Raw genomic sequence first — 26,840 nt, 5'->3', positions numbered from 1 at the left:
CCCCTGCTGTAGATGCTTATGCACATGAGTAGTCCCATAACTTTATTTATGTGCATAAAGTTAGGTGTATATGTGTTTATGGTAGGGTGACTAGATGTCCCGATTTTATAGGGACAGTCCCGAATTTTGGGTCTTTTTCTTATATAGGCTCCTATTATCCCCCACCCCCTGTCCTGATTTTTCACATTTGCTGTCTGGTCACCCTAGTTTATGGAATTGGAGGCATGATTTTAGAAATGTTTTGATTGGTACTTCAGATGAGACAGTTTAAGCTGTCTTCCTTCTTTAGGTGGTTTGTTGTAGCTGTTTGCTAATTCTATCCTAGAGAAAAAGGAACAAATATGACTATCCTCATTTAAAAGAAAAATTGACGGGGAACAGCAGCTCCTTTATATTATTACAGGGCTTATCACCAACAAATCCCCCCCCCCCATTTTATTTCTCATGTTCAGTTCTTCAGTTAGCATCTTGGTACTAAGCTCTTTCTCAAGGAGAACATTATATTCAGTGTAGTGAATAGCTTTTGATAATTCACTGTACTCAGTTATCTCTTAGCTGAAGGGGGAAAAATCAGATTGTTAATGTGCCTCAATCACAGCAAATGCATTCAGTTTTCACAAGCAGAACATTTTACATGATTAGAATGACAAAAGTGGACTGTTTGTAACAAAAGGAAAAGGGTTCACATTTTTTTCCAAATGTGATTCACACTTTTTTTTTCAAATGCTAATGTTGTACAGTACCTTGTACAATGTTACATTCTGTGGTGCTTCTAGAGTCATCAGGTCCTCCATTGACTAGAAGCACTAAAGTGAAAAGGCTGTGTCTTCTATGTGCCCAGACTAGGACATTGACTGTCACAAGCACATTTCCATTCCTCCTTGACTTAGGTAGAAATACTCTTCCTTTGAAAACATCTGCAACATCTATGGCCTTGAGAGCTCCTTTATGTAAGAATTTGCTCCTCTACTTGGTCTGTCAGAAGCTGGTTTTGTTATTTTTTCAGGCTAGTGATCATTCCCTCAAGTAGGATGGCAGATAGCTCCTGTGTCTTTGCCAGTCAGTACCAAACTGAGCCAGGCTCCCTCTTTTTCTCTCCCAGGCCTGGCATTGTTTGCTGGTATAACAGGGTGGGGCTATCTGGGCCCTAAGGCTTTCCTTAACCCATTCCATGCTGGTGTAAGGGTTCTCTGCTTCACCACAGATGGGCATCTATAGGTATTCTTAAAAATTCAAGTAAATAGAAATACATGATGATGGTCAGCTCACTTAGCCTGGCTTCAGACTAGAGGAAGAAAAAAGAGCTGAGCTCCAACTGACTGCTCAGCACTGGCTCTCTAGTGGTGGTGTTGGGCAGTGGCAGTAATGGGCCATGCAGCTCATTATTGGGGCAGGCTTACCAGCCATGTGCCTGCTTTTTCAGCAGCATAATCAGAGCATAGAGATGTTCTGTTCTTGAGTGGTGATAGGAAAGGTGGATGCTGCGTCCCCTTCCTCAGGGGGAAGGAGGCAGAAGATGGCTTCTTCTTCCTAACCATCACCTAAGAGAGACAGAGAAGACAAGGGATCAACCACAAAGAACATTTTTATTTGTGAAGAAGGATATGGGAATTTTTATTTTCTGAGACTTTACTGCCAAGGGTGGTAGGGAGAATTCCGATTAGTTCCTTTGAGAGTATTATTCAAAGACACTTAATGGGGTGAGGGAAGCAACAGAGTCACCACTGTCGTATTGAGGGGAGTACATGAGAGAGAAGTATGTGGTGCCTGATATGAGGAGAGAATCCTAGGGTTTGGAGGAGCGTAATTTCAGATAGAAGGGGCTGATGAAGAGTTGTTGAAAGTTTAGCACATAAGTGTCCAGGGATTATATTAAATTACATTTTCAAAGTTTTCACATTCTCCAAAATAAAATCAAACAACTTGTTTTTATGTGATTTAAAGCTGTTATTTGTTACCTGGCCCTTAAAAGAATGCTCATGCCCCTGTAAGAGTGAATGGCCCCCAAATATATGTGATTTCATACGTGGGAGGGTGCTGATTTCATTTATGTTGTCTACCATTTCTCTTTTAATTAAATTCCATAAAGGGACACCAGTAAATATCTCTACTTTATTGCACAAGCAAAATTCATTCCTGCCCCACCACACATGGCCTACATAAACTGGCTTTGTGTAGGGAGCTAGCTGAGGTTCAGGAAGAAGCATAGGAGGCACCTGAGTCTTCTGCTTGGTGAGGGGAGTACATGAGAGAGAAGTATGTGGTGGGGCCTCACCATTTCACTCATTTCTAAAAATGACTTACGGAGCGGTGCACTGTGGGTAGCTATCCCACAGTTCTCGCAGTCTCTGCTGCCCATCGGAATTCTGGGTTAAGCTCCCAATACCTGATGGGGCAAAAACCATGTCACGGGTGGTTTTGGGTACATGTCGCCAGTCACCCCTCCCTCCGTGAAAGCAACGGCAGACAATCGTTTTGCTCCTTTTTCCGTGTGGACGCCATACTGCTTTCAGCAGACGGTGCAGTAGGACTGCTATCCATCATCATCCACTGCTTCCATTGCAACTCTGTTCTGCTGCTATTGTCTCAATAGAAAATTTCTCCATGTTGTCTGTCATGGGCTCCCGGGTACGTGTGTTCTTCCTCGGGAAATGTGCGCTGTGCTAACCGTCGTCATCCACCACTTCCACTGCAACTCTCCTGCTCTCATGAATCCACCTCACAGGTCCTCTCGTCGTTCTCTATCAATATCTATTGTCGTGGCATCCATCGTCAGCCACCGCTTCCGCTGCAACTCTGCTCTCCTGCAGACGCCACACCATGGCAAGCATGGATCCCGCTCAGATCACCGCAGCTGTATGAACCTTGTAAACAGCTCGCATATTATCCTGCAGTATGTGCAGAACCAGAACCTGCAAAAACAGGCAAGGAGGCGACGGCAGCGCGGTGACGAGACTGATGAGGACATGGACACAGACTTCTCTCAAAGTACAGCCCCTGGCAATTTGGACATCCTGGTGGCAATGGGGCAGGCTCATGCCATGGAACGCCGATTCTGGGCCTGAGAAACAAGCACAGATTGGTGGGACCACATAGTGTTGCAGATCTGGGATGATTTCCAGGGGTTGCGAAACTTTTGCTTGCATAAGGGCACTTTCATGGAATTTTGTGACTTGTTTTCCCCTGCCCTGAAGCACAAGAATAGCAAGCTGAGAGCAGCTCATACAGTTCACAAGCGAGTGGCAATAGCCCTGTGGAAGCTTGCAATGCCAGACAGCTACCAGTCAGTTGGGAATCAATCTGGAGTGGGCAAATCTACTGGGGGGCTGCTGTGGTCCAAGTAGCCAACGCAATCACTGAGCTGCTGCTATCAAGGGTAGTGACTCTGGGAAATGTGCAGGTCATAGTGCATAGCTTTGCTTCAATGGGATTCCCTAACTGTGGTGGGGCGATAGATGGAACCCATATCCCTCTCTTGGGACCAGACCACCTTGGCAGCCAGTACATAAACCGAAAGGGATACTTTTCAATGGTGCTGCAAGCACTGGTGGATCACAAGGGACGTTTCACCAACATCAACGTGGGATGGCCGGGAAAGGTACATGAAGCTCGCATCTTCAGGAACTCTGGCCTGTTTCAACAGCTGCAGGAAGGGACTTACTTCCCAGACCAGAAAATAACTGTTGGGGATGTTGAAATGCCTATAGTTATCCTTGGGGACGCAGCCTACCCCTTAATGCCATGGCTCATGAAGCCATACACAGGCAGCCTGGACAGAAGTCAGGAGCTGTTCAATTATAGGCTGAGCAGGTGGAGAATGGTGGTAGAATGTGCATTTGGATGTTTAAAAGCACGCTGGCGCAGTTTACTGACTTGGTTAGACCTCAGCGAAACTAATATTCCCATTGTTATCACTGCTTGCTGTGCGCTCCACACTATCTGTGAGAGTAAAGGGGAGACATTTATGGTGGGGTGGGAGATTGAGGCAAATCGCCTGGCTGCTGATTACATGCAGCCAAACACCAGGGCTATTGGAAGACCACAGCAGGGCATGCTGCGCATCAGAGAAGCTTTGAAAACCAGTTTCATGGCTGGCAAGTCTACAGTGTGAAAGTTCTATTTGTTTCTCCTTGATGAAAACCCGCCCCCTTGGTTCACTCTACTTCCCTGTAAGCCAACTGCCCTCCTCTCTTTGATCACCACTTGCAGAGGCAATAAATTCATTGTTGTTTCACAATCATATATTCTTTATTAATTCATCACACAAATAGGGGGATAACTGCCACGGTAGCCCAGGAGGGGTGGGGGAGGAGGGAGGCACCAGGAGGGGTGGTGGATGAGGGGAGGAGGGAAGGACTAAGCCACACTACACTTCAAAACTTATCAAATGCCAGCCTTCTGTTGCTTGGGCAGTCCTCTGGGGTGGAGTGTTCGGGTGCCCGGAGTGCCCCCCCACCCCCACTCCGCGATCTTGGGCATCTGGGTGAGGAGGCTATGGAACTTGGGGAGGAGGCCGGGCGGTTACACAGGGGCTGCAGCTGCGGTCTGTGCTCCTGCTGCCTTTCCTGCAGCTCCACCAGACACCGGAGCATATCAGTTTGATCCCCCAGTAGCCTCAGCATTGCAACCTGCGTCCTCTCATCACGCTACCACTACCTCTCCTCTTGCTCCCGCAACCTCTCATCTTGCTCATCCCTCCTGTCCTAGCGTGTGTGAGTTTCTTCACTTGCCTGCCCCCAGCGCTTCCCACTGCACCTCTCTATTCAGATTCAGTACAGACACCACTGTACACATTACTTTTGCTTACATCCACTCCTCTGCTTGGAATTCCCGGGGGCTTCCATGGTCCTTGGGATTGGGTGGTCACTCCTATGAAGGGAAGTATTTCTCTCTATGTGAAATATATGCTATATGTGAGACATACAAATCAGACAGTTCTGTGTATTGTATTGCTAAACAGCAAACACATTCCCCATTATTTTATTTTGCTGTAGGAAATATAATGAGTTGGCTGCACCCAGGGATACGGGTTCCTTTTGCTGCAGCAGCTGAGTGAGAGGCAAAAGGTGCTTCCTGGATTCTTGGGACTTGCCATGCAGCAAGCTGAGCCTAGCCAGAGTGCAGCAGTGCTTCTATTGCCAACTCTTTTTGTGGCCACTCCTTGTGTATTGTGGGCTGTAAGGGGAGATGGAATAGAACTGTTCTGACCTCTTTGTACTTCACAGAGTACCTCCTATTCCCCTAGCCACTGTGGTGAGGGGCTAGTTTCAGCTAGTTTACAATCCCTCTGGAACTGGACTTGTGAAATATTGGTATTCAAAAACGCATCTTGTATAGTCAAATAGTTATTTATAAAAATAAGCATAAAATAAATGCTTGGTTGTTCTAAACAGCAATATCCGTTGGTCAAAGTTAACTCATGTATAGTTCAAGTCAAAGATATTATATAACTAACTTTTAATTAAACATACATATAATACATCAATCAGTACTGGGAGCAGCATGCTCTGAATTTATAGGGCTAATTAGAATTCATGAAATATTAAAGTATTAATCAGTGTTTTTTGTTGACTGCAACATCTAAATTACAGTAAATTACTCTATTATTTAATTAAAACTGTTTGTAGCCTAGTCATTTGGTCACATTTTACTTGTAACTAAAAGAGGAAGCATTTTGTAACTCATAATCTCTGTTTCTATATAAATCTGGTAAAAGATGATTTATAAACATTGTGAAGTAATTTTAAGACAAATGTAAAGACAACATTTTTGATAGTTTATTGGCCATTCATTACCAGTACCTACATATGCTAAGCTTGTAAACTAACGCTGTAACAGCAAGAAGAGGAAAGTAAAAACTGCTGTTGTCCCAATATTTCTCCCTCACGCAGTTGTCCCCCAAGAATAGTGAAATATTCTGAGTATCCAGAGGTTTAACCCTTGCAGATTTAGGTCCATGTTGTCAAAGATGCAGGCTCTTTTTGTCAGCTCCTCCAATCACTGGGAGGATGGTTGTCATTGGTGCCATGTACCACTGAGTGCCTCCCCAGCCTAGCTCTTCTGACACGTCAGGTTGTGGTGACAGAGTGAAGAGGGCAAGTTGTTATTGCTTAGAACAGTTTAGGAAACTTTCGGACCTAATTTATGGCATTCTCTAGGGCGGTGTTTCCCAAACTTGGGACGCCGCTTGTTCAGGGAAAGCCCCTGGCGGGCTGGGCTGGTTTGTTTACCTGCTGCGTCCGTAGGTTCAGTCGATCGCGGCTCCCACTGGCCGCAGTTCACTGCTGCACATCAATGGGGGCTGCGGGAAGCGGTGGCCGGTACGTCCCTCAGCCTGCGCCGCTTCCCGCAGCCCCCATTGGCCTGCAGCAGCGAACCGCGGCCAGTGGGAGCCGCGATCGGCCGAACCTGTGGACGCGGCAGGTAAACAAACTGGCCCGGCCCGCCAGGGGCTTTTCCTGAACAAGTGGCATCCCAAATTTGGGAAACACTGCTCTAGAGGAATGAACAAATGTCTAGAATGGCTGGTTCCTAGGTCTTGCCTTTCTGTTGCTACCACACTCCCTTTTTTGGTACTAGCCCTTTCAGTATAAAATAGACTGTAGAAGATGCCAGTGGACATGTGGCTTGTGGGATGCTATGGGTACTATAGTCTGTGATGCCTCTAATCTCAATTTTAACAAGCTTTCCCTAATTTTGCTCCTCTCAGTACTGTACAGTGGAAGGAAAATATATTATCTCTTTGTTAATAATATGGAGTCTGGTTTTCAGAGGTGATAATCACCTATAGCCTCTACTGAAGGCAGTGGGAGCTGGCAAGGACTCTGCACATTTGAAAATCAGGTCTACTTATTTAAAAGGAAGCGGGAGTGATTTTTAGAAATTGATGGCATAGAGGGAGGGAAATTACTAAAAAAATTGGGAAAGGTACGTTAATCAGATTCAGGTAGGTTAGTAGTCACTGGTTTGTAAATTTAGCCCTTGATAGAGGCTCGTTGTTGCTGATGTACAATCGGGAAAGTTAGTAACATGTGATAAGGGACAATATGAAAGTACTAGTAGCAGTTTTGTCGGTAGCTGGCTGAGCTTCAAGAATTCTCTTTGTGGACATAGGATTCACTTTCATAGTTTCCAGCATGTCAAAAAATTTCCCTGGGATAGTTCTGAGAAGAGGATAGAGATCTGGGGATTTCCACACAGTGGTAATATGTGCACGCAGGAGGATTTTAGGGGGTTTTAATGAGAATCTCAGTTCTCAAGAGTTAAAAGCCAGGGACTCAACTAAGTAGCTAGAACCCATGGAGGCTCCACCTATATGCAAACAACCACCTCTTTCTCAGAACCTGCTCTATCTTACCATTACTTATGTGCCTCGGGGGAGGGGTGGTGGAGTGGTCTACATCTGTCTACTCTACACCTATATTCAGGAGGAAACAGCAAGCCCATTTGCCCCTGCTGGGATAAATGATGGTCTGAGGCATCTCCTACATTCTCTCCACAAAGTGGTGGGGTGGGCCTCAGATTTCTCTTCTATGGTGTGTCTCATGGGATCTGAGTAGTTTGGGGTTTCCCCAATTCCCAAGGGTCCTCTCTTAGGCACAGCCGCCAACTATCTTGCATCTCCAGGTGCCTGCCTGAATCCTAGGTTATGGGTACAAGTGCTTGATCAGTAATAAGGATCATGAACTGCACAGAAATATTAACACCCGTTACTGGAAGAGGAAAGACTAAAAAACATAGTCTCCTGACTTTCAGTTCAGTGGACCCTTCTGTGGGTTAAAGGGAAATTGTGACTTTCACACAAGATGCATGATTCTTGGTGGGGTCTGCTTATGCAGACTTCAACCTGTTCCCTGCATGTCCCCAATTCCTTGAGAAATCAGCTCCATTCTTCCGTTCCTCCCCTTCTCCCGCATAAATGAATTTGGTCCCTTTTGTACTGTTGTGATAATTGGACCATAAAAATTTACCCTAATTGTGACCTCAGCTGTGAAAAGTGAGTCAAAGTTCATAAAGTATCACAATAACCCGTAACAACAAATGTTGATGGGAAAAACTTCAAAGGGGAGACAGACTGAATTATTACAAACTAAAAGGCCTACAGATATAATTCAAGGACTGTGTTATGATCGCGCTTGGTAAACAAGAACATTTTGAGATACCAAAAAGCTATCAACCAAAATTGGTGTGTTGGAAATTAGGCTTAATTAGTGGACAAAGTAATGAAGGGATAGGCTGTTCTGCCCACCACACCCTTTGTGGAACCTTAAAGAAAGACTTTGGCTACTGGAGGGAGCTTCACCATCATGGCTGCCATCTCTGTTGTCTCCTGGGATCACAGAACCTTCTTTATCCTGATCCTGAAAGATGTCCTTACTAGTCTAGGCCAGAAAGAGGGAGCCAGATGACATGGCCAGCTCAGTTTGAACCACAGACACCAAGTGAGATGTGAGACCTTGTCTCCTTCCCCGCCCCCAAATGTGACCTTTTCCTTCTTTTCCTTATTTATCTTTCCTACCCTCTCTCTTTTTTCCTCTGTCTGATAAGAATCTGGGTTAGGTAGCCAAGACTGCATATTTTGAAACTCTGAAAGAGGGAGCTAAAGCAATGCCCTAAACAGCCTGATGTTGGAACATATATTCCATTTATATTGCTAGGTCTCAGAGTGGCTGATAAGACCACGTGCTGTGCCTGTGCTTTTCCAGCAGTGAGGCTGCAAGTAAAAGTCATCACCAGTGACAGAAGCTGCATTTTCTCTCTGTCATTCTCTTCTCTCTCCATTTGTGTGTGTTTGTCTTGTTTTGCGTTCTGGGAAATGGGAATGGACTTTAACAGCAACAGTAACAATGAGAGCTCCAGTCCATCTCAATTAACTTCTTTTCCTCAAAAAGGACAGTTATTATCATCTTTAGTACCATCTAGGAGACTATCAAACAAAGGGTTTTTTTCCTACTAAAAGCTCTCTCCAGCTAAAGAGAGAGAGAACCAGCAATGCTGTTAAAATAAAAGCCTTACTTAATACTTTACATTTCAAATGACTTAACTTGTTTTCCCTTCTTTTCCTAAGTCTTGAATAAAAGTTTTACAAGAGTTTTAGTTACAGGTTTCAGAGTAACAGCCGTGTTAGTCTGTATTCGCAAAAAGAAAAGGAGTACTTGTGGCACCTTAGAGACTAACCAATTTATTTGAGCATGAGCTTTCGTGAGCTACAGCTCACTTCATCGGATGCATACTGTGGAAACTGCAGAAGACATTGTATACACAGAGACCATGAAACAATACCTCCTCCCACCCCACTCTCCTGCTGGTAATAGCTTATCTAAAGTGATCATCAAGTTGGGCCATTTCCAGCACAAATCCTGGAAATGGCCCAACTTGATGATCACTTTAGATAAGCTATTACCAGCAGGAGAGTGGGGTGGGAGGAGGTATTGTTTCATGGTCTCTGTGTATACAATGTCTTCTGCAGTTTCCACAGTATGCATCCGATGAAGTGAGCTGTAGCTCACGAAAGCTCATGCTCAAATAAATTGGTTAGTCTCTAAGGTGCCACAAGTACTCCTTTTCTTTTTAAGATTTTTAATTGTGTCTTTGCCATAGTACTAAGCAGGCTATGGTCTCTTTATATCAAACCTGAACCCTGTTTATACTGTTTAACGTTGGACAGAGAATGGGCTATGTTAACACCTTTGGGCCATATATTCCATCTAAATTAATACAACACTACCCCCCCAATTAATCCCCATAGTTATAGGCTATTCCTAATTTTGGTTTAGAAGTAACGGGATAGTCCAGTCCTTAAAAAGGTTGCTAGGAGTTTGTGATAAAGCTTTGTCTGGGCATTATGAGAGGATATTCTAGATCTGTAGTGGATTATCTGCATATAAATCAATACTACCTAAATCCTTACCACATGTTTGCATGTGCATAATTAAAATATTTTTATATAGTATTTTAATATGAATCTTTACTTTCAGTTACATGTAAAAAATCACATAGAAATACCACCCAATTTTGGATATCTTTTTTTATGAACTGGGTCCATAGTTCTTTTTTAGGTCGAAAATGTGCTTTTTTGTTTCTCATACTCAAGTGAGTAAAAATATTATGGTGAAGATCATGAACCATAAAAAATATTTTTGTCTCTTAAGACACATCAATCTTACTGGCAAGATACTGTATATTCTATTTTCTTCTAAGCAAATCCAGCTGAGCTAAAAATTAAAACTGGAAAACATTGAAAAACATGTATTTCTTTTAAGCTTGTTAAAAGAAAGCATATATTTTTACTTACAAAACTAGTAAGATAGGGTTTTTGCCTTTTTATTGGGGACGAGGATTTATATTGCAAAACTCTGAAAACACTGAGACATTAAAATGATGTGGTTATGATGATTTAATCATACACTGGGGGGTTCTAAGCTTTCACTAGTGTTGCCAATTGGGACACTGCCATAACAGCAATAAGACATCTGTAACTGGCTTTACTGCTGGTATGATTTCCCCCCCCCCCCCCCCAGTTTTATATGTAAATGATTTGTGACCTGTTCCAGTGCTCTTTAAAGTCAGTGGGAGTTTTTCTATGGCCACTGGATGAGACCCTTAGGTAAGAACTAAAGGGTAGGCAATTGTACAAAGTTTAATTTTTTTTTAAACTGTTTGTCTGATTGCACTGGAGACTACTAGCCATCAGGGAATCCATGACAAAACAGCAGGGGTATAAATAACTAGGCTGTGGAGGGATGGTAATACCATGGGATAAGACTGACAAACCTTGGACAATATTTGTGGAGCAGTGAGTAAGAACAAAACATTAGCTTACAGGAGACTCCAAGTGGGGAAAATATGTTAGGTAAATAACCAAGGTCCATAAAATGTGCCAAAATACAAATAGGTTTGATATTTAAAGGATGGTTTTTGTGAGTGTGTGGTCAATTAATTGGGGATACAAATCCCACCGCTCAGATGTCACAAATATGTGCTTTATTGGTGTGGTTTGGTACTTAAGTGCCTACATAGTAGGATATACCTCATTATTTATGCATGAAATTTTGAACCCCACAAACAAAGAGCCCAGTGCAGAAAATCTCCAAAAATTAAAATTCATATGCCTGAGCCTGTGAAGGTACATAAGTTTAGTTTCGATAAAAATTGTGTGATTCATGCATGATTTCCCTGACTTGAGATAGTTACTGTGTCACCGAGATTATGTGATATTCAATATATATTGTCAAAAGGAGAAGACTTCTTTAGTGTTCAGTCACTTACACCCACTAACATTGTTATTAATTATTTGTATTACAATAGTGCTTAGAGGCCCCAACCAAGTTTGGGAGGCCCTGTTATGCTAGGTACTTTACATACTCCTAGTAAGAGATAGTCCTTCTCCTCTTTGAGTTAACAGTTTCAATAGACAAGACAGAAAATGGTGGGAGGGGAAGCCGATGTACATCTACAGTGCAATAAAAAAACCATGATACAGTGTATTAGAGCCTGAATCAGCTGTCTTGGGCTGTGGGGCTAAAAATTACAATGAAGACATTTGAGCTCAGAAACTCTCACCACTCATGGGGTTTGAGAGCTCAGGCTTCAGCCCAAGCCTGAATGTCTACATTGCTCTTTTTGCTATTGCCAAGCCCTGTAAGCCATAGCCAGCTGACCTGGACCAGCTGCAGCTGTGATGTGGGTCTTTTATTGCTATGTAGGCATATTCAAAGAGGTGAAGCACCTAATTCCAATTGATTTTCAGTGAGGCCTAGGCTCCTGTGATAAAGAAGCTTTTGAAACAGGACTGAGGGTTCTAAATCTTAAAAAATTTTTACCCAAAATGACTCATCCATGGTTATACAGCTAGGAATAGTCCCCTGTTACATACAAAATGGGAAATGACTGCCTATGAAGAAGTACTGCAGAAAGGGATCTAGGGATCATAGTGGATCACAAGCTAAATATAAGTCAACAGTGTAATACTGTTGCCAAAAATAGAAGACATAATTCTGGGATGTATTAGCAGGAGTGTTGTAAGCAAGACACGAGAAGTAATTCTTCCACTCTACTCTGTGTTGATTAGGCCTCTACTGGAGTATTGTGTTCAGTTCTGGGCACCGCATTTTAGGAAAGATGTGGATAAATTGGAGAAAGTCCAGAGAAGAGCAACAAAAATGATTAAAGGTCTAAATGACTTATGAGGAAAAATTGGAAAAAAAATGGGTTTGTTTAGTCTGGAGAAGAGAAGCCGGAGAGGAGACATAACAGTTTTCAAGAACATAAAAATTATTCTCCCTAATCTTGAGGCTAGGACAAGAAGCAATAGGCTTAAATTGTAGTAAGGGCAGTATAGGTTAGACATTAGGAAATACTTCCTAACTATCAGGGTGGTTAAGCGCTGGAATAAGTTGCCCAGGGAAGTTGTGAAATCTCCATCATTGAAGATTTTTAAGGGCAGGTTAGACAAACACCTGTCAGGGATGGTCTAGATAATACTTAGTCCTGCCATGAGGGCAGGGGACTGGACTAGAAGACCCCTTCCAGTCCCATGAGTCTGTGATTCCCACTCCAGTGGCCTAGCCACAGGACCATGCTGCCCCTCCCCAACTGACATTAACCCATAGTTTTAATATTAAGATCATGATGCAGGTTAAACCTATGTTGTTTAAGAGCTGGGCCTTGCACCATGATCTGAATATTGATAGACTAGTCAGACCAATGTTGGAATGAATTTCAGTTTTTCACTTGCAGTGCCTTACCAAGATCTCCTTGATGTTTAAATTTGTGGTCCATTAGCTTGAACTCCACAGCTGATTACATGTGAGGGGAGAGGCAATCTCTCTGGTATTTAAAGAACAAGGCCAAATTTCTGCATGGATGTTTATAATAGCAAAAAAAAAAAAAAAACCCTGAAAATAATTAGTCTATTAATTAAATGGTTTCATTTGCTCATGTGAATGAAATAGCTGCTGTAAAGGTACTTTTTTGTAGAGAGAGTAATGGTAAAAGGAGGTTATGCTTTCCCCCGCCCAGTTTAAAGATGGAGCCGAAGACCAAAGGATTAAAACAGCAGCAACAGCAACATAAGAAGCTACTGGCTGCCATGCTTTCCCAGGACTCTTTTGATTCTGTTCAAAGCACAGCTCCCTCAGTGACAGAAGAAGATATCGACAATGAGGATGATGCAATGGAACTGCTAGGTAATTGAAAACATTAATTCACGCAAGTATTTTTTCCATACTGTTTCCAATATTATATAAAGTATAACAAAATAGAGCCAAATTCTGCTTTCTGGAGTACAGATGTAAATCTGCAGTAGATGCACAGAAGTTAATGGAGTTATTGAAGACTTACATCAATAACTTAAAAATATATATAGGAGAGAAATACTAACTCTAAGTCTAACTAAGGGTGCACTCTAGCTGCATCAGTCTATTGTAAAATACCAAAGGTCTCAAGTGTTTAAGCTAAGGTAATTTATTTTATTTTCTCTTCCTAAAAAATATATGAAAGCGGTACTTGATACAGTGGACAAGTCTGCTTTACATGCTTTCTCTGGTTAATTTTTACCCAGTCAGATCCCAATCCTGTCTTCAGTGGGAATTTTGCCTAAGTAATGACGTAGTCTGACTAGCAGCAAATAGAGGGAAAAGTGTAAATTTGACTTACTGCACTGGTTTTAATTATACTTTTCCAGTAGACTGGATTGTGTTTTAAATGATATTCAAGGAGTCTGTGTCCTTAGCAGGGGCACTGGAACTTTTTATGTGCCTTAAGGGTGAGCAATGGGGAGAGGGGGCAGAGGTGAGAGAGCAGGGGGCAGGGCCATGGTTCAGGAACCAGTGGGGCCCCTCCACACACACTTCTAGGGAGTTTCTAGTACTCCTGGTCCTTAGTACATCCCCTCTCCCTTTCTGGAGTTATTTACTGTCAATCAAGTGAAAGAAGGGAATAGTACAAGACAGTTAGTTACTCTCTTCCTTCCATTTTTTAAAAATGCTCTAGCTTAAAATGGTCAAAAGGAACCATTGTCTTCAATATTTCTATAATCTTCATTTTACATGTTAGACCTTTTATGAGGGATCAGAGTACATGAATAATGTTACCTTTTCAGGATAGCTCAACCTTATATTTTAAAAGCACTATAATGAATGATTTATTTAGGGAAAAATCTGAGCTACAGAAAAAGCACAATCTGAAAATAAAAGGTCAAGCAGCACTTTATTCTATAGACTGGCTCCATGATTACATGATTACTGTATAAATTATGTTGCAGTTACTTCATTTTTACATTGTGCACATTGCATGGTAATTTAATGTATAATTCCCATGTACTGTAATTTCTAGTTTTGATATCACAGTACCATTTTAATTTACAAGGGAGGCAGTATTAATGGGCTTGATTACCCCAGCTCAAGGAAAACAGCGCAGGAATGGGCTAGGCACACTGCGGTGTTTCCACCAAATCATTCTACTGTGGATTTGGATTTGCTGCCCCAGGGAATGGGTAGGTGGTTCCAACACTTGGGTTGTGAAGGATCTTCTGAAGTATGGTAAGTATGGAACCTGAATAGATACAGCATATAATGAAGTAAACACTCTGAGAAACAGAAAATGCTTATAATGAAGAACTAGATAAAGCTTTTAGCATCAGGTTATACATTTTTGTGACTTTCCTATGGAAGATATTTATTCTCCATTTCATATATGCTCAAACTACAGAAGCACTTTTAATTCAGGATTCTGTATTTTGTTTTAGGCATTTTTTTAGTTACATTGGTGTTTGATTGAAATGCTGTATTGTTAATTATATATACGCTGAAACTTCATTCATCTTGGAAGCACAAAATAAAACACAGATCATCTGCCAAGTGGTGGGAGAAGACTTTTCTTTGGCATTCATACAGTGTTAAGAAATATCTTTTAAAGGTATACCTTTCTGTAATAGCCCTGCTATCTCAACAAACCTAATTCACTTTCATGGGGCCTGATCATCTTGTTAGTTGGCTTGGGAGATGCATAAATCAATCATCTTGCAGGATCAAACTGTTAGAGGGAGAGTTTTGAAACAATAGTTCCATATTCCTTATACCAGCTTACTATTTTAATTCTCATTTTGTGTTGACAGTACAAGTTTTAGATTAAATATAAATGTAGGGATTACATTGCTGCAGAAGTGCTCAAACTTTGGGATTGTGACAAAATGTCACACTGTAAAAAGCATCTTATTTTCTTTTGAAGCTAACAGCACAGAGCTTAACATTCTATCAGCAAACATAAGTATTTTTCATTGCTGTATTTTCCAGATCAGTGACTATACGATAACAGGAGTGAATTTTTATATTATATAGTGTACTAAGCCATTAACTGCTTTAATTCTTTTTACACATATAGCATTGCACTTTTCCAAGCATGGCTTCCTGCCATCACTCAATTCCAAAACATAGCTTCATATAACTGACATATCCCCTTTACTATTAATTCTTTTTTGCTTATTCAAGCTTTTCACAAAAAATATAAAACCTTATGCCTCTCAGTTTGCATCTTGGAAGAACAACTTCTTCTACTCGTAATAAATTACTTAAAATAGTATCCTGTTTATAATGTAGCTTTTCAGCTGGACAGTGGTTTAACCTTTTTTATATAGTCAGGAGAATCAGTGTCAGAAGTTGGTTTGTGGAATTAGCCATTAAAAACATAAAAATTACTGATAAATTAACATTTAATAATCTCATTAATTATATGAAAATTGTCAATGAAGTGCTACTGAGAATAAAACAAAGTCCCATTTTTAATAGAAAACCGTTATTAGAAAAGAAACAGCCATTGGGCGGGGCTCAGGCTGACAGCCCTGGGCTACAGGGCTCAGGCTGTCAGCTTAAATATTGTAAACATATCAATAAAACATTGTGTTCAATACATACATACATAAGTATTATGGCTAGGGAAACTAAAGTTCAGTGTTTTGTTTTGATTGTGGAAAAACACAGACTTTTTTAATTAGAGAATTTTGCTTTGTTTTGTTTTTATCACTGAAAATTAGGATCCCTGGGGATCATGCAATTAATGGTTGTGTCATAATGCAAATACACAATATTTAGTTCTGGCATTTCCTAACTTTTGAGCGCTTGACTTGGTGTCCTTAATAATGTTTTTAACATGTTTTTGTGTATAATTAGATTTAATCTATCTATTATAGCTGGGTATCAAGAAAAGCCAATAATTCGGCACAGGATTGATCAGAAATGAACATTTTAAAGTAATATTTATATCAGTTTTAAAACATCTCCTTCTACAGGGGCTGACGCAAAGCCCACTAAAGTCAATGGGTGTCTTTCCACTGACTTAAATGGGCTTTGGATCAGACTCAGAGTAGAATCCCTCCCCTCCAGCCATTGTATCGTTGATTTAGTTAGTCATATATAACAAATTTTTAGTTCTTTAAAGTTGAAGCCTAGGTTATTTCCACTTACTACGCTCTGTTTTATAATTGTCCCCTTGCCCATTTATAATTTTTGTTCTTCTTCAGTTATCATAAAAATATCCATATTAGGCAAATAACCTTACGCAGGAAACCAGTTAACCTTCTCTGCAGGGGAGTGGCTACATTAGAGAAGAAATGGTCCATTTCATTGTTCATGAATCAGAGGTTGTCCTGAGCTTGATCATTTAAGGTTTAACAGCAAAAACAAAAACTGCTTTTAAAAATGATCTTGTCAGTGATAAGTGCAATTTAGAAGGAGTCACTAAACTCCATTTACTTCCTAATAATTGATAAATTCCAGATGCCTTTTCAAAGAGATTCCACATTAAGCCATTAACCCATGTGGTGAGAAAAAACAAACCTTAAGAGAATGGTGGCAAACCCCCCCCCCCCCCTTCCCAGAACTAGGTTTATCATGGATTCTGAAATATTCTTGTGTCTGCCATGAAAGAAGCAGATATTGGGGCCTCCACAACCTGTGCATCTCTGGGTATCGTTCAGAGGGACATGGCCATCTGCCTGGAGACCCTGTGCTTCTGCGCTGACTCTGGTGGCCCCCAGAGCTTCTTGGCAGTCCATTCAGCTGTGGTGCCAAGAACTACACCCCTGAGGGTTGTACCTGAAGGGAAGGACATTCAGTGTGGAGAGGGGCTGTTCTAAAGGTAACAAAACCTAGTTTTCCATTTTGTTCCCCAGGTATCTGAAGCCATTGGAATGGTTAAGAGATGACATAGGCTACCGTATTTTCAGCATGGTGATGATGACATCCAGCCGTGTTTTTCTATCTATCTGATCCATACAACTCTCCCAAAGTTTTGTAGAGATTTGGGCTGGGATCATGGTTGGGAGGATGAGGATCTATGCAGATGATAGTAACAGGTTGTGGGGAAACAAACAAAAGATATGGTAAGGATTGTATCTGCCTGTCATGGGGCATCCACCCCTTGAAGAGGTGTCAGGGCCCTGTCTGCCCACGATTGCCCTTTTAAGGTGGCTAACTGCCCCAAGTTGATGTTTGTGATTAATTAGTAAACCAGCACCTGGACCTAGTAAGTTGCCCAACATCAGTTAGGGAAGGCGCTCTCAAGGAGACAGGAAGCTGCTGAGAAGAGGACGTCACCGGGAGAGCTCACCAGAGCAGGGAGGTGTGCTCTTAGAGCAGAGATCCTAGAGGGTATGGTCCAGGAGAGAGGGAACTCTCCTCCATAGAGCCCACCAGAGCAGTGAGCTTTGGAGGCATTCTTACAGATAGGAGGTTCCCAAAGGGAACGCTGCAGAAGTCAGACTTTGTCTGACAGAGGAGTCTCCCAAACAGTGGCAGGAAGCCCAGCCTGCCTGGAACTATGTGCTGTCCCAGGGAAAAGCAGCAGCTGACAGATATCCATGGACCCCTGTCTCTGGAGAAGGACTCTATCCAGGGAGCAGGAAGAAACCTGGCTCGAAGGGCAGACATCTGGGTCAGGAGAACTTTGCTGGTAAAAGGGCCTGGATACAGGTGAACAGAGGACTCAGGTGGGAACAAATAATCTAAAACTGACTCTGTCTCCTAGTTAAGGGACTGTGGTAAAAGTTTTACTTATACTTTGTGTTGGCCTTGTCTGTTAATAAACAAGACTCCCCAGTGGAGGTGCTGTTTTGTACCTCACACCTGCTCAGACTTGTTTATATCCCAGGTGAAGGGAAATCAAGGCACACTGATTGCCACACCTGATTGCAAGGGGGCACTTGGGAATGACTTTCACTATGACACTGCCCCTTTAAAACCACAATTTATTAAAACATTTAAACACATGCTAAACTTTCTGCATGTGAGTAATCCCATCCCTTTTCAGCAAAACACTTAGGCACATACAGTTTTGAATAGGGATGGGGTTACTCACGCTGAAAGCTAAACTCATGAGTAAATCTTTGCTGAATGAGAGCCTAAATAAGCATGTATGCCTGTCATTTGTTACTGGAGCTTGCAATCTGGGAGCATTGTTGGAAGATCATTTAGCAGCAGTCTTGAGGAAGTCCACAGATGGCAACAGTTTTTTGAGCTTGTAATGGGGTGCCTGCAGGGAGGCTGCGCAGGAGGCAGCCAATCAGAGCAGGGCTGAGGGGAGCAGCCAATCACGGCCAGGCAGGCCTCTATAAGAAGGGCTGCAGGACAGAGAAGCTGCAGTCACTACCTGGAGCTCAAGGAGGGAGGAGGACTGGCTGCCTTGCAGGCTGAAGATAGCTAGCACCCTGGACAGAGCAGTGCTGCAGGCAGACACCTGGGGAGCTAAAGGCAGCTCCTGGTGGTTGCAGGGATCTGCAGGCTGATGCCCTGAGGCAAGGACAAAGAGGGTGCTGGGGCTATGGGGAAGTGGCCCAGGAAAATCTACTGAGGAGTCGGAGAGGACACCACAAGCAATGGCCTTCTACAGGATCCCTAGGTTAGGACCTGGAGTTGTGGGTGGGCCTATGTCTCCCCCCACCCCACTCGCCACTGGAGAAGTGGCTAGACAATAGACTGCAGTCACACTGATATAAGTGGCTGGACAGGGATTGCAGAGATGTCCCCCAGAAGCGTGGAGCACAGAGTGTGGCATGCCTTGAGAGCTGTGTCACTGAAGAGGACACCACAGTCCTTGGAGTGACATGGGTCCAGAAGCAGAAAAAGTGATGGGCGGAGCACCAGCAGAGCAGAATGCACTGGCTAACAGAGCTAATTCCCATATCGGGCATAAGGCGGCGTCAGAGTGGTGAGTTGCACTCTGTCACAGAACCTGAACCTTGTTATCATGGTCTGTGGCACAATCACCACAAAATTAGACAACCGCAATGAGCTCTACATGAGGTTACACCTTAAATCAACTTGGAAATGGAAGCTGGTGCAGAAGGTAGTACTGTAGCTCTTAGTTTAATGACGTGCCTCCCTAGAGGAACATGATTCTAGTGCTCCGGTTTCCAAGTAGAGGAGGAGTTGGTGGTGGTGTGGAGGCTTTGCTTTTGTTTTTGATTTTTAGTGGAGTCTAAAAGGCCTTACGAGTCCCTCACAAGCAGGTCACAGGACAATCTCTCACCCCATAGCATACCACTGCAACTGTGGTCAGCAAGTATGTGAGCTGGAATCTTCTCCATTTGAGATGGAGCAGGATGTCCTTTGTTAAGGGATCCATGTGCTTGGAATTTTCTCCATACCTGTTGCCCCTGTGATCAGCAAGTTTGCAGATGACACTAAACTGGGAGGAGCGGTAGATATGCTGGAGGGTAAGGATAGGATACAGAGGGACGTAGACAAATTAGAGGATTGGGCCAAAAGAAATCTGATGAGGTTCAACAAGGACAAGTGCAGAGTCCCGCACTTAGGACGGAAGAATCCCATGCACTGCTACAGACTAGGAACCGAATGGCTAGGCAGGAGTTCTGCAGAGAAGGACTTATGGGTTACAGTGGACGAGAAGCTGGATATGAGTCAACAGTGTGCCATTGTTGCCCAGAAGGCCAATGGCATTTTGGTCTGTAAAAGTAGGGGCATTGCCAGCAGATTGAGGGATGTGATCGTTCCCCTCTATTTGACATTGGTGAGGCCTCATCTGGAGTACTGTGTCCAGTTTTGGGCCCCACACTACAAGAAGGATGTGGAAAAATTGGAAAGAGTCCAGCGGAGGACAACACAAATGATTAGGGGACTGGAACACATGACTTATGAGGAGAGGCTGAGGGAACTGGGATTGTTTAGTCTGCAGAAGAGAAGAATGAGGTCGGATTTGATAGCTGCTTTCAACTACCTGAAAGGGGGTTCCAAAGAGGATGGATCTAGACTGTTCTCAGTGGTAGCAGATGACAGAACAAGGAGTAATGGTCTCAAGTTGCAGTGGGGGAGGTTTAGGTTGGATATTAGGAAAAACTTTTTCACTAAGAGGGTGGTGAAGCCCTGGAATGCGTTACCTAGGGAGGTGGTGGAATCTCCTTCCTTTGAGGTTTTTAAGGTCAGGCTTGACAAAGCCCTGGCTGGGATCATTTAGTTGAGGATTGGTCCTGCTTTGAGCAGGGGGTTGGACTAGATGACCTCCTGAGGTCCCTTCCAACCCTGATATTCTATGGTTCCTTGATTCTATGATCCGAAATAGCCCAGTTAGCATTCAGTGCACACTGTAAAGGTTTGCTTCACCTAATCTTTTGGACAAGGATTGGCACTGTAACAACTAGTACTTGTTTCTGTAATGGCGTTATTAGTGTTACGTTTGACTGGATTGCTATCTGTGGTATGTCATCTTATTTTCTGGACTTGGAGAAGCTGCTGGTTGGTTGTTATATTTTATACATCATTGATCATCCAAGAGCCAAGCATGAGGTGTTTCTTCCTCTTCTTTTAATTATCAATCTCATAAATAGGGATGGTTTGCTTGTTGCACAGCTGCAAAGTGGAGAGAATCTGTCACTATCTACCCTTTATGGGGAATCTCCCAGTGTGAGGGGGTCTCCAGTAAGTATAGATCACTATCACACCACCCTTTCCTGTAGCCCCTTTGCATAAGTGATACAAGGGGTGGGGAGATGTCATGGCAGTCTGCGTCTCCTCAGCTAACGAATGCTCCTCCAGACTGATCTAATCTGTGTTGGGGCTGGGCAGAGAATCAGAAAGCCACAATGGCTCCCAGCTCCTACTTACCCCCACAACCTAATCTCTACTACGCCAAGCAGATCTCAGCTGAAGCAAAGAATCTGGCCCATAAAGGTTTTTTGATTCCCTGGAATGTTTGAAAATTCTTTGCTAAACACACTTTTTCCTCAAGTTCTCCATCTCAGCAATTAGCATAGGCAACCTGTCATATTTGCTATGTTTGTATCTGTGATGGGGTGTACCTGGCCTTCTCAGCTCTCCACAGGAGCACCTGCAGGCCTACTACACCCCACTCCAAGAAGTAGCGATGTGGGAGGAACAGTACAATGAAGTTGGGTCCTTCAGGACTGCCTAGAGAGGCCTCTTTGGAGCAGCCATCTTGAAAACTACAGAGATCTGGTCCTCCAAGGAGTAGAAGGGCCAGTCTGGGCCCTGCTGGCTTAGATAAAAGTTGCTGCTTGGCCTTACCAGTTCATTTCTTAGCCGGTACCAGAGGAGTGAAGAGGGATTCTCCCTGGCCAAAGGAGTCTAGTAGCTAGATAGAGTTCATGACCGGCTGAATTTAGATAGTCAGTGTCTCTCTCTGCCACCCCAGCTATGAGATAGGGCTGGGGATAAAAGGGCCTGGTAGGAGGAGGCATAAGGAAATAGCAGCAACTGATTGGTGTGATCTGTTTGTGGCTGCTGGATTTAGGGTCCCTGGGTTGAAACCTGGAGTAGTGGGCAGGCCCAGGTTCCCACTGGCTTCAGGTAAAGTGGCATAAGTGGACAAGGTTTATTTTGGAGCCTGAACAAAGTGCTGGATTGAAAGGCCCAGAGCCAGGGCTGAAGACACTAGTGAGGGCAAATAGACTGTTCATTAGACTCTTTAATACCCCAGAAGGGGTTCATTTGGACGTTGTGGCTCGCCCCCCCCCCCCCCCCCCCAGCCTAGTCACCGAAAACCTGCTAAGGTCGCTGGCAGCCTGCAGGGGAAACCAGGGGCAAGAAAAGGATTGTTGTTCCGCATCCAGCTGCTCGGAGGCCCTCGAGGTGAGTGCCTCTTGATAGCATCTCACTGAAGAAAAACTACCCAGATAGCATCAAGTTGGTATTAATTGGCTGTGGAGCTGGCTATATTCTATTCCTCTTTTACTCCTGAGGGCATTCTGTGCCAAAAAAATTAAAATTTTGTGCACAATATTTTAAAATTCAGCAAATTTTATTTGTCAACTAAATGCAGAGACTCCAGCATGGCATCGGGGAGCACAGGCCACTGACTGCATAGAGGTGGGAGATCACTGTGGGATCTGGGTGCAGAGATCTGGCTTGTAGGGGTGGTGCAAGGGAAGTGGTGCTTGTTGGCGGGGGGTGGATGAGGCTCGGCAGGAGGGTCTGGATACACAGGGGTTGGGTGGATGCGGGAGGAGCTCCCTGTACAGAGATCCCTCCCCCTGCAGCCGAGGAGCAATGGATGTAGGAAGTGTGTGTGTGTGTGTGTGTGTGTGTGTGTGTGAATTTGCAGAGCTTCCTACAGTTGGGGGCTAAATTGGGGGTGGGGTCTGACACGGCCCCAGATGCTGTGCAGGGGAAGAGAAAGTCCAGTCCTGCCCAGCCCAGCTGGGACTAGCAGCTGAGCCCGGCCCAGGGTAGGAGCCACCAGCTGGGTCTTCTCCAGCTCCGCCCCCTGTCCCACAGTGACTTACTTGCTGGGGAGGGTCGTATGACTGCTCTTGTGGCTTCCCTTTGCTTCACCATCAAAAAGCCATTTTTCTGCAGGGAACATAAATTCTGCGCATGCGCAGTGGCGCATAATTCCCCCAAAAGTACTGTTTGGCTACAAGGGATGGACTGGACCAGTGTGGGGCCCTTTGAAGGAAAGAAATAAACTTGGGAAACAATCTTAAATTCTTTAGAGATTCTAAGTCTGGTAAAAGAGAAGACTGAGAGGGGACATGATTACAGTTTTCAAGTACATAAACAGTTGTTACAAGGAGGAGAGAGAATAATTGTTCTTAACCTCTGAGAATAGGACAAGAAGCAATGGGATTAAATTGCACCAAGGGAGGTTTAGGTTAGACATTAGGAAAAACTTCCTGACTGTCAGAGTGGTGAAGCACTGGAATAAATTGCCTAGGGAGATTGTGGAATCTCCATCATTGGAGATTTTTAAGAGCAGGTTCGACAAACACCTCTCTCAATAATAGTTAGTCCTACCAAGGGTGCAGGGGACTGGACTAGGTGACCTCTCGAGGTCTCTTCTAGTCCTATGATTCTATGAAAACTGTCTCTTGCTTTTTATTTCAAAAAGGTTTCTTGCTCTCCACCTTATCACAGTTAAAGCTGGTCGAAAAAATTTCAGTACAACAGTTTTCCATTGACTAATGCAGTTTCATCATGCTAAGCATTTCAATTTGAAGTGTCAATTTTGATTAAGCGTTTGACTAGAAAAAGTCCAAATGTTTTATTTCAACAGTCATTTCAATTCATTTTGTTTTGACTTTTATAGTGTATTCAAATATTAATGTTAATATCTTTGTGTATTTAAAGTGTCAATTATATATGAATATAATTTAAGTCTAAATGAAATTAATCAAAATGACAGCATTGAACCAAAACTTTTTGGAATTTTCATTTCATGGGAAATTTCAGCCTTTTGTTCCAAATTGGAATTAACTTATCAAAATATGGAGTTTCCTGTGGAACAGAAATTCCAGTTTCTGACCAGCTCTAATTACAAAGACAAATTTTTCCACACTGTCACACTCAGTTTTCTTTCATAACACCACATAGTCTTGGCCACCCACTTGGTTTCTTCAGGTCTGTCTGCTGCTTGCTTAATATTTTGCTGTTGCTGAAAGAATACAATCCTCTCTTCATCTTCTTTCGAAGTGGAATATTATGTAAACCACAGTAGGTAGTAACATGTTTGTTACAGGAAAAAATAATTTCAGATTTACAATTGATAAGAAGTGTAGGACAATTATGAAGTTCTAGTACAAGTTAGTGGAGAGTGAATCAAATTCCAAAATAAGATTTACTAAAATTGAAATGTTATGAACTCAAGGAGGTGGTTTGAAAATCCAGTGTATCAAATGCACCAAAATGCAAATTATGTATGATCATTTTAAAGTACTTTTGCAACATTGTTTAACAGTTTCTGCCTTTCCATAATTTCTCCCTTTTTATTTGTTTGCAGTAGTTGAGTTTGTCATTCATATCTGCTCAAATTATATGCACTGGGTTATTTGTGTCCTATTTTTAATTAACAGATTAAAATGAGTTTTAGTAGTTGCTGTATTTGTGGAAAATACTTATCTAAGATTTACTCAATATGTGAGACAGATTTAATATTTTTTTTCTCCCTAGCACTGATACTGGTTACTCACAGAAATCCAGGTCTCTGCCACCAAGGGAGCAGCATACCCCAGTTTAACCTTAAACTAGTGTTTCTGTATAACACACAGCACTTGTAATGACACAAAAGAAGGTTTATTCTTCAAGAGCTTGCTCATGTCAATTCCATTCTAGGTATGTGCACACCCACGTGCACAGTTGTTGGACATTTTTGTCTTAGCAGTATCTGTAGGGCTGGCTGTGGCGGCCTCTGGAGTGCCACGCTCATGCACTGGTATATGAGGTGCCACAGCCCTACGCCCTCTCAGTTCCTTCTTACTGCCCATCACGGTTGGTCAGAGCACCTTCTTCTTGCCTCACAAGTGGATAGCAGTTTTCATAGTGCCTACTACTTTGTATATAATTGTTTACAGTAGTTTAATTAGTAATTAGTTGTTAAGTTTTACAACTTAGTAAGTTAGAGTCTCCGCAGGGACTTTGCCCTGAAGTGGGGCATGCCCCGGCCTCTGGTTTTCAAGCCCTGTTCAACCTGTAATAGGCCTAGGCCTATTAGTGACCCCCATAGCAGCTGCCTAAAGTGCTTGGGAGAGTTGCACGTTAAGGACAAGTGTCGAATTTCTAACAACTTTTGACTCTGAAGGAGAGGGACATTCATTTATGGGCCCTCCTCATGGAGGCTGCTCTTCGTCCGGCATTGGAGCCTTTCCCTTCTGACTCCATGTCTAGCACCTCGGCGTCGGTCAGGAGCACACTGCCGGCACTGAGCTCTGTCTGGCACCACTCTCCTTCGCTGGTGCCCAAGAAGCGCCTAAAGAAGTGAGGCTTCCTGGCACCGAGCAAGGAAGATCAGGGAGCATTGGCCAAAGGACCCAGTTCAGGCTGCCCATCCACTCCAGAACCTCACAGGGATATCTCTCCACTCAGATCCCCTAATCTCCCCAGGGATCTGCCTCCGACTCCTGGGAGCGGTAGGGAACCCAGGCACCTGGTACTGCCCTCAACATCTGAGGCAGCTAAGAACCAGAGAGTCACTCTGGGGTTGGAAGTGGCATAGGCTCTGCTCGCTAAGGGGAAGCTGGCCATGAGACCACCTCAGAGGGCTGTCGAACACTGTTGGTCTCTGGAGCAGAGGCAGTGCTACCTTACTCCACGACCAAGGTCACCAACTCCGTGTCCTAGGTCCCTGGGACCACAATCCCAGTCTCCACCAGTGCGGCACAGATCACCAGCGGTGAGGCATTGGTCTCCATACGCCCGGCACTGATCGTCCTCTCTCCAGCTGACTCCCCAGCGCAGATTCCTGTCCATGCACCGTTCCCTGCCGGTACAGGACTGCTCACCTTTGTGGCACCGGTGTCCGCACCCTTGGCACCAGTCCTCAGAAAGGCATCATTAACCTTACTCAAGACACTGCTCCCCCATGCCTAGGATCAGCTGCCAAGCACAGGCATCCACTGCCTCGCCTTGGTTCCCAGAAGGGGACTCGTCAGGGTTCGAGTGAGACTTTAGCCCCATGCTGAGGCAGCACTGATCCCTGTGAGTTCCGGAAATGGTCTTGGTTCCCATGGCAGCAAGGCCAGTGGCCAACCCAATGGCCCTATTGGAATGCTTGGGGCACGCTGATAATGTGGATATCCTGCTAGCACCAGTCCTCCCTTGCTGCTTCAGAGAAGCAACCCCCTGAACCGACAATACTGGGGTTGGTATGCAGTGAAGACTCAGATGTAAATTCTTCAATTCAGGGATCATCTCTTTGTCACAGAATCACAAAATCATAGAAATGTAGGACTGGAAGGGACCTCAATAAGTCATCTAGTTCAGTTCCCTGCACTGCGGCAGGACTAAATATTATCTAGACCATCCCTGGTGTTTAGACAAATTCCAGGTGTTTGTCTAATCTGTTCTTAAGAACCTCCAATGACTGAGGTTACACAACCTTCCTAGATAATTTGTTCCACTTCTTAACCAATCTTACAGTTAGGTTAGCAAGTTTTTCCTTACTACAATTTAAGCCCATTGCTTCTTGTCCTATCCTCAGTGCTTAAGGAGAACAATTTATCACCCTTCTCTTTATAACAATGTTTTATGTACTTGAAGGCTGTTATCATGTCCCCCACTCCTAGTCGTCTTGTTCTCAGACTAAACAAACCCAATGTTTTCAGTCTTTCAGTCATCTGTTTGTACAGTGCCTAGCACAATGGGGCTGAGGCTTCTAGCTACTATAGCAACACAAAATAATAAAAATATTTTCAACTGAAACTGGGTCAAAATGTTAAGTGTGTTAAACACTTAATATTCAGATCATCAGTGTTTTCCATCTCCAGAAATGTGGATATTTAAAACTACTATTATAGCCAATAGAAAAAATATATTAAAGAATGCAGTGGTACTCTAAGAATATCTAATATGGGCATCAACTAGTCTACTAAGAACAAAAAT

At 43.3% G+C, this 26,840-nt stretch overlaps 1 protein-coding gene across 4 annotated transcripts in view; it reads left to right on the top strand.

Moving 5' to 3' along the window:
* C2H8orf34 (chromosome 2 C8orf34 homolog) overlaps positions 1–26,840 on the top strand; it is a 352,576-nt gene that overhangs the window by 76,536 nt on the left and 249,200 nt on the right. For all 4 annotated transcript variants that reach the window (XM_043539523.1, XM_043539522.1, XM_037892467.2 and 1 more), the window contains exon 7: positions 13,021–13,187. In XM_043539523.1, coding sequence (XP_043395458.1) covers positions 13,021–13,187 — 167 coding nt within the window. The remainder of the gene's footprint in view (positions 1–13,020; positions 13,188–26,840) is intronic.

This window comes from Chelonia mydas, chromosome 2 (assembly GCF_015237465.2).
Source record: "Chelonia mydas isolate rCheMyd1 chromosome 2, rCheMyd1.pri.v2, whole genome shotgun sequence".
Taxonomy (NCBI): domain Eukaryota; kingdom Metazoa; phylum Chordata; order Testudines; family Cheloniidae; genus Chelonia; species Chelonia mydas.
The sequence above is the reverse complement of the archived record's forward strand: the minus strand, read 5'-3'. Positions and strand labels throughout refer to the sequence as shown.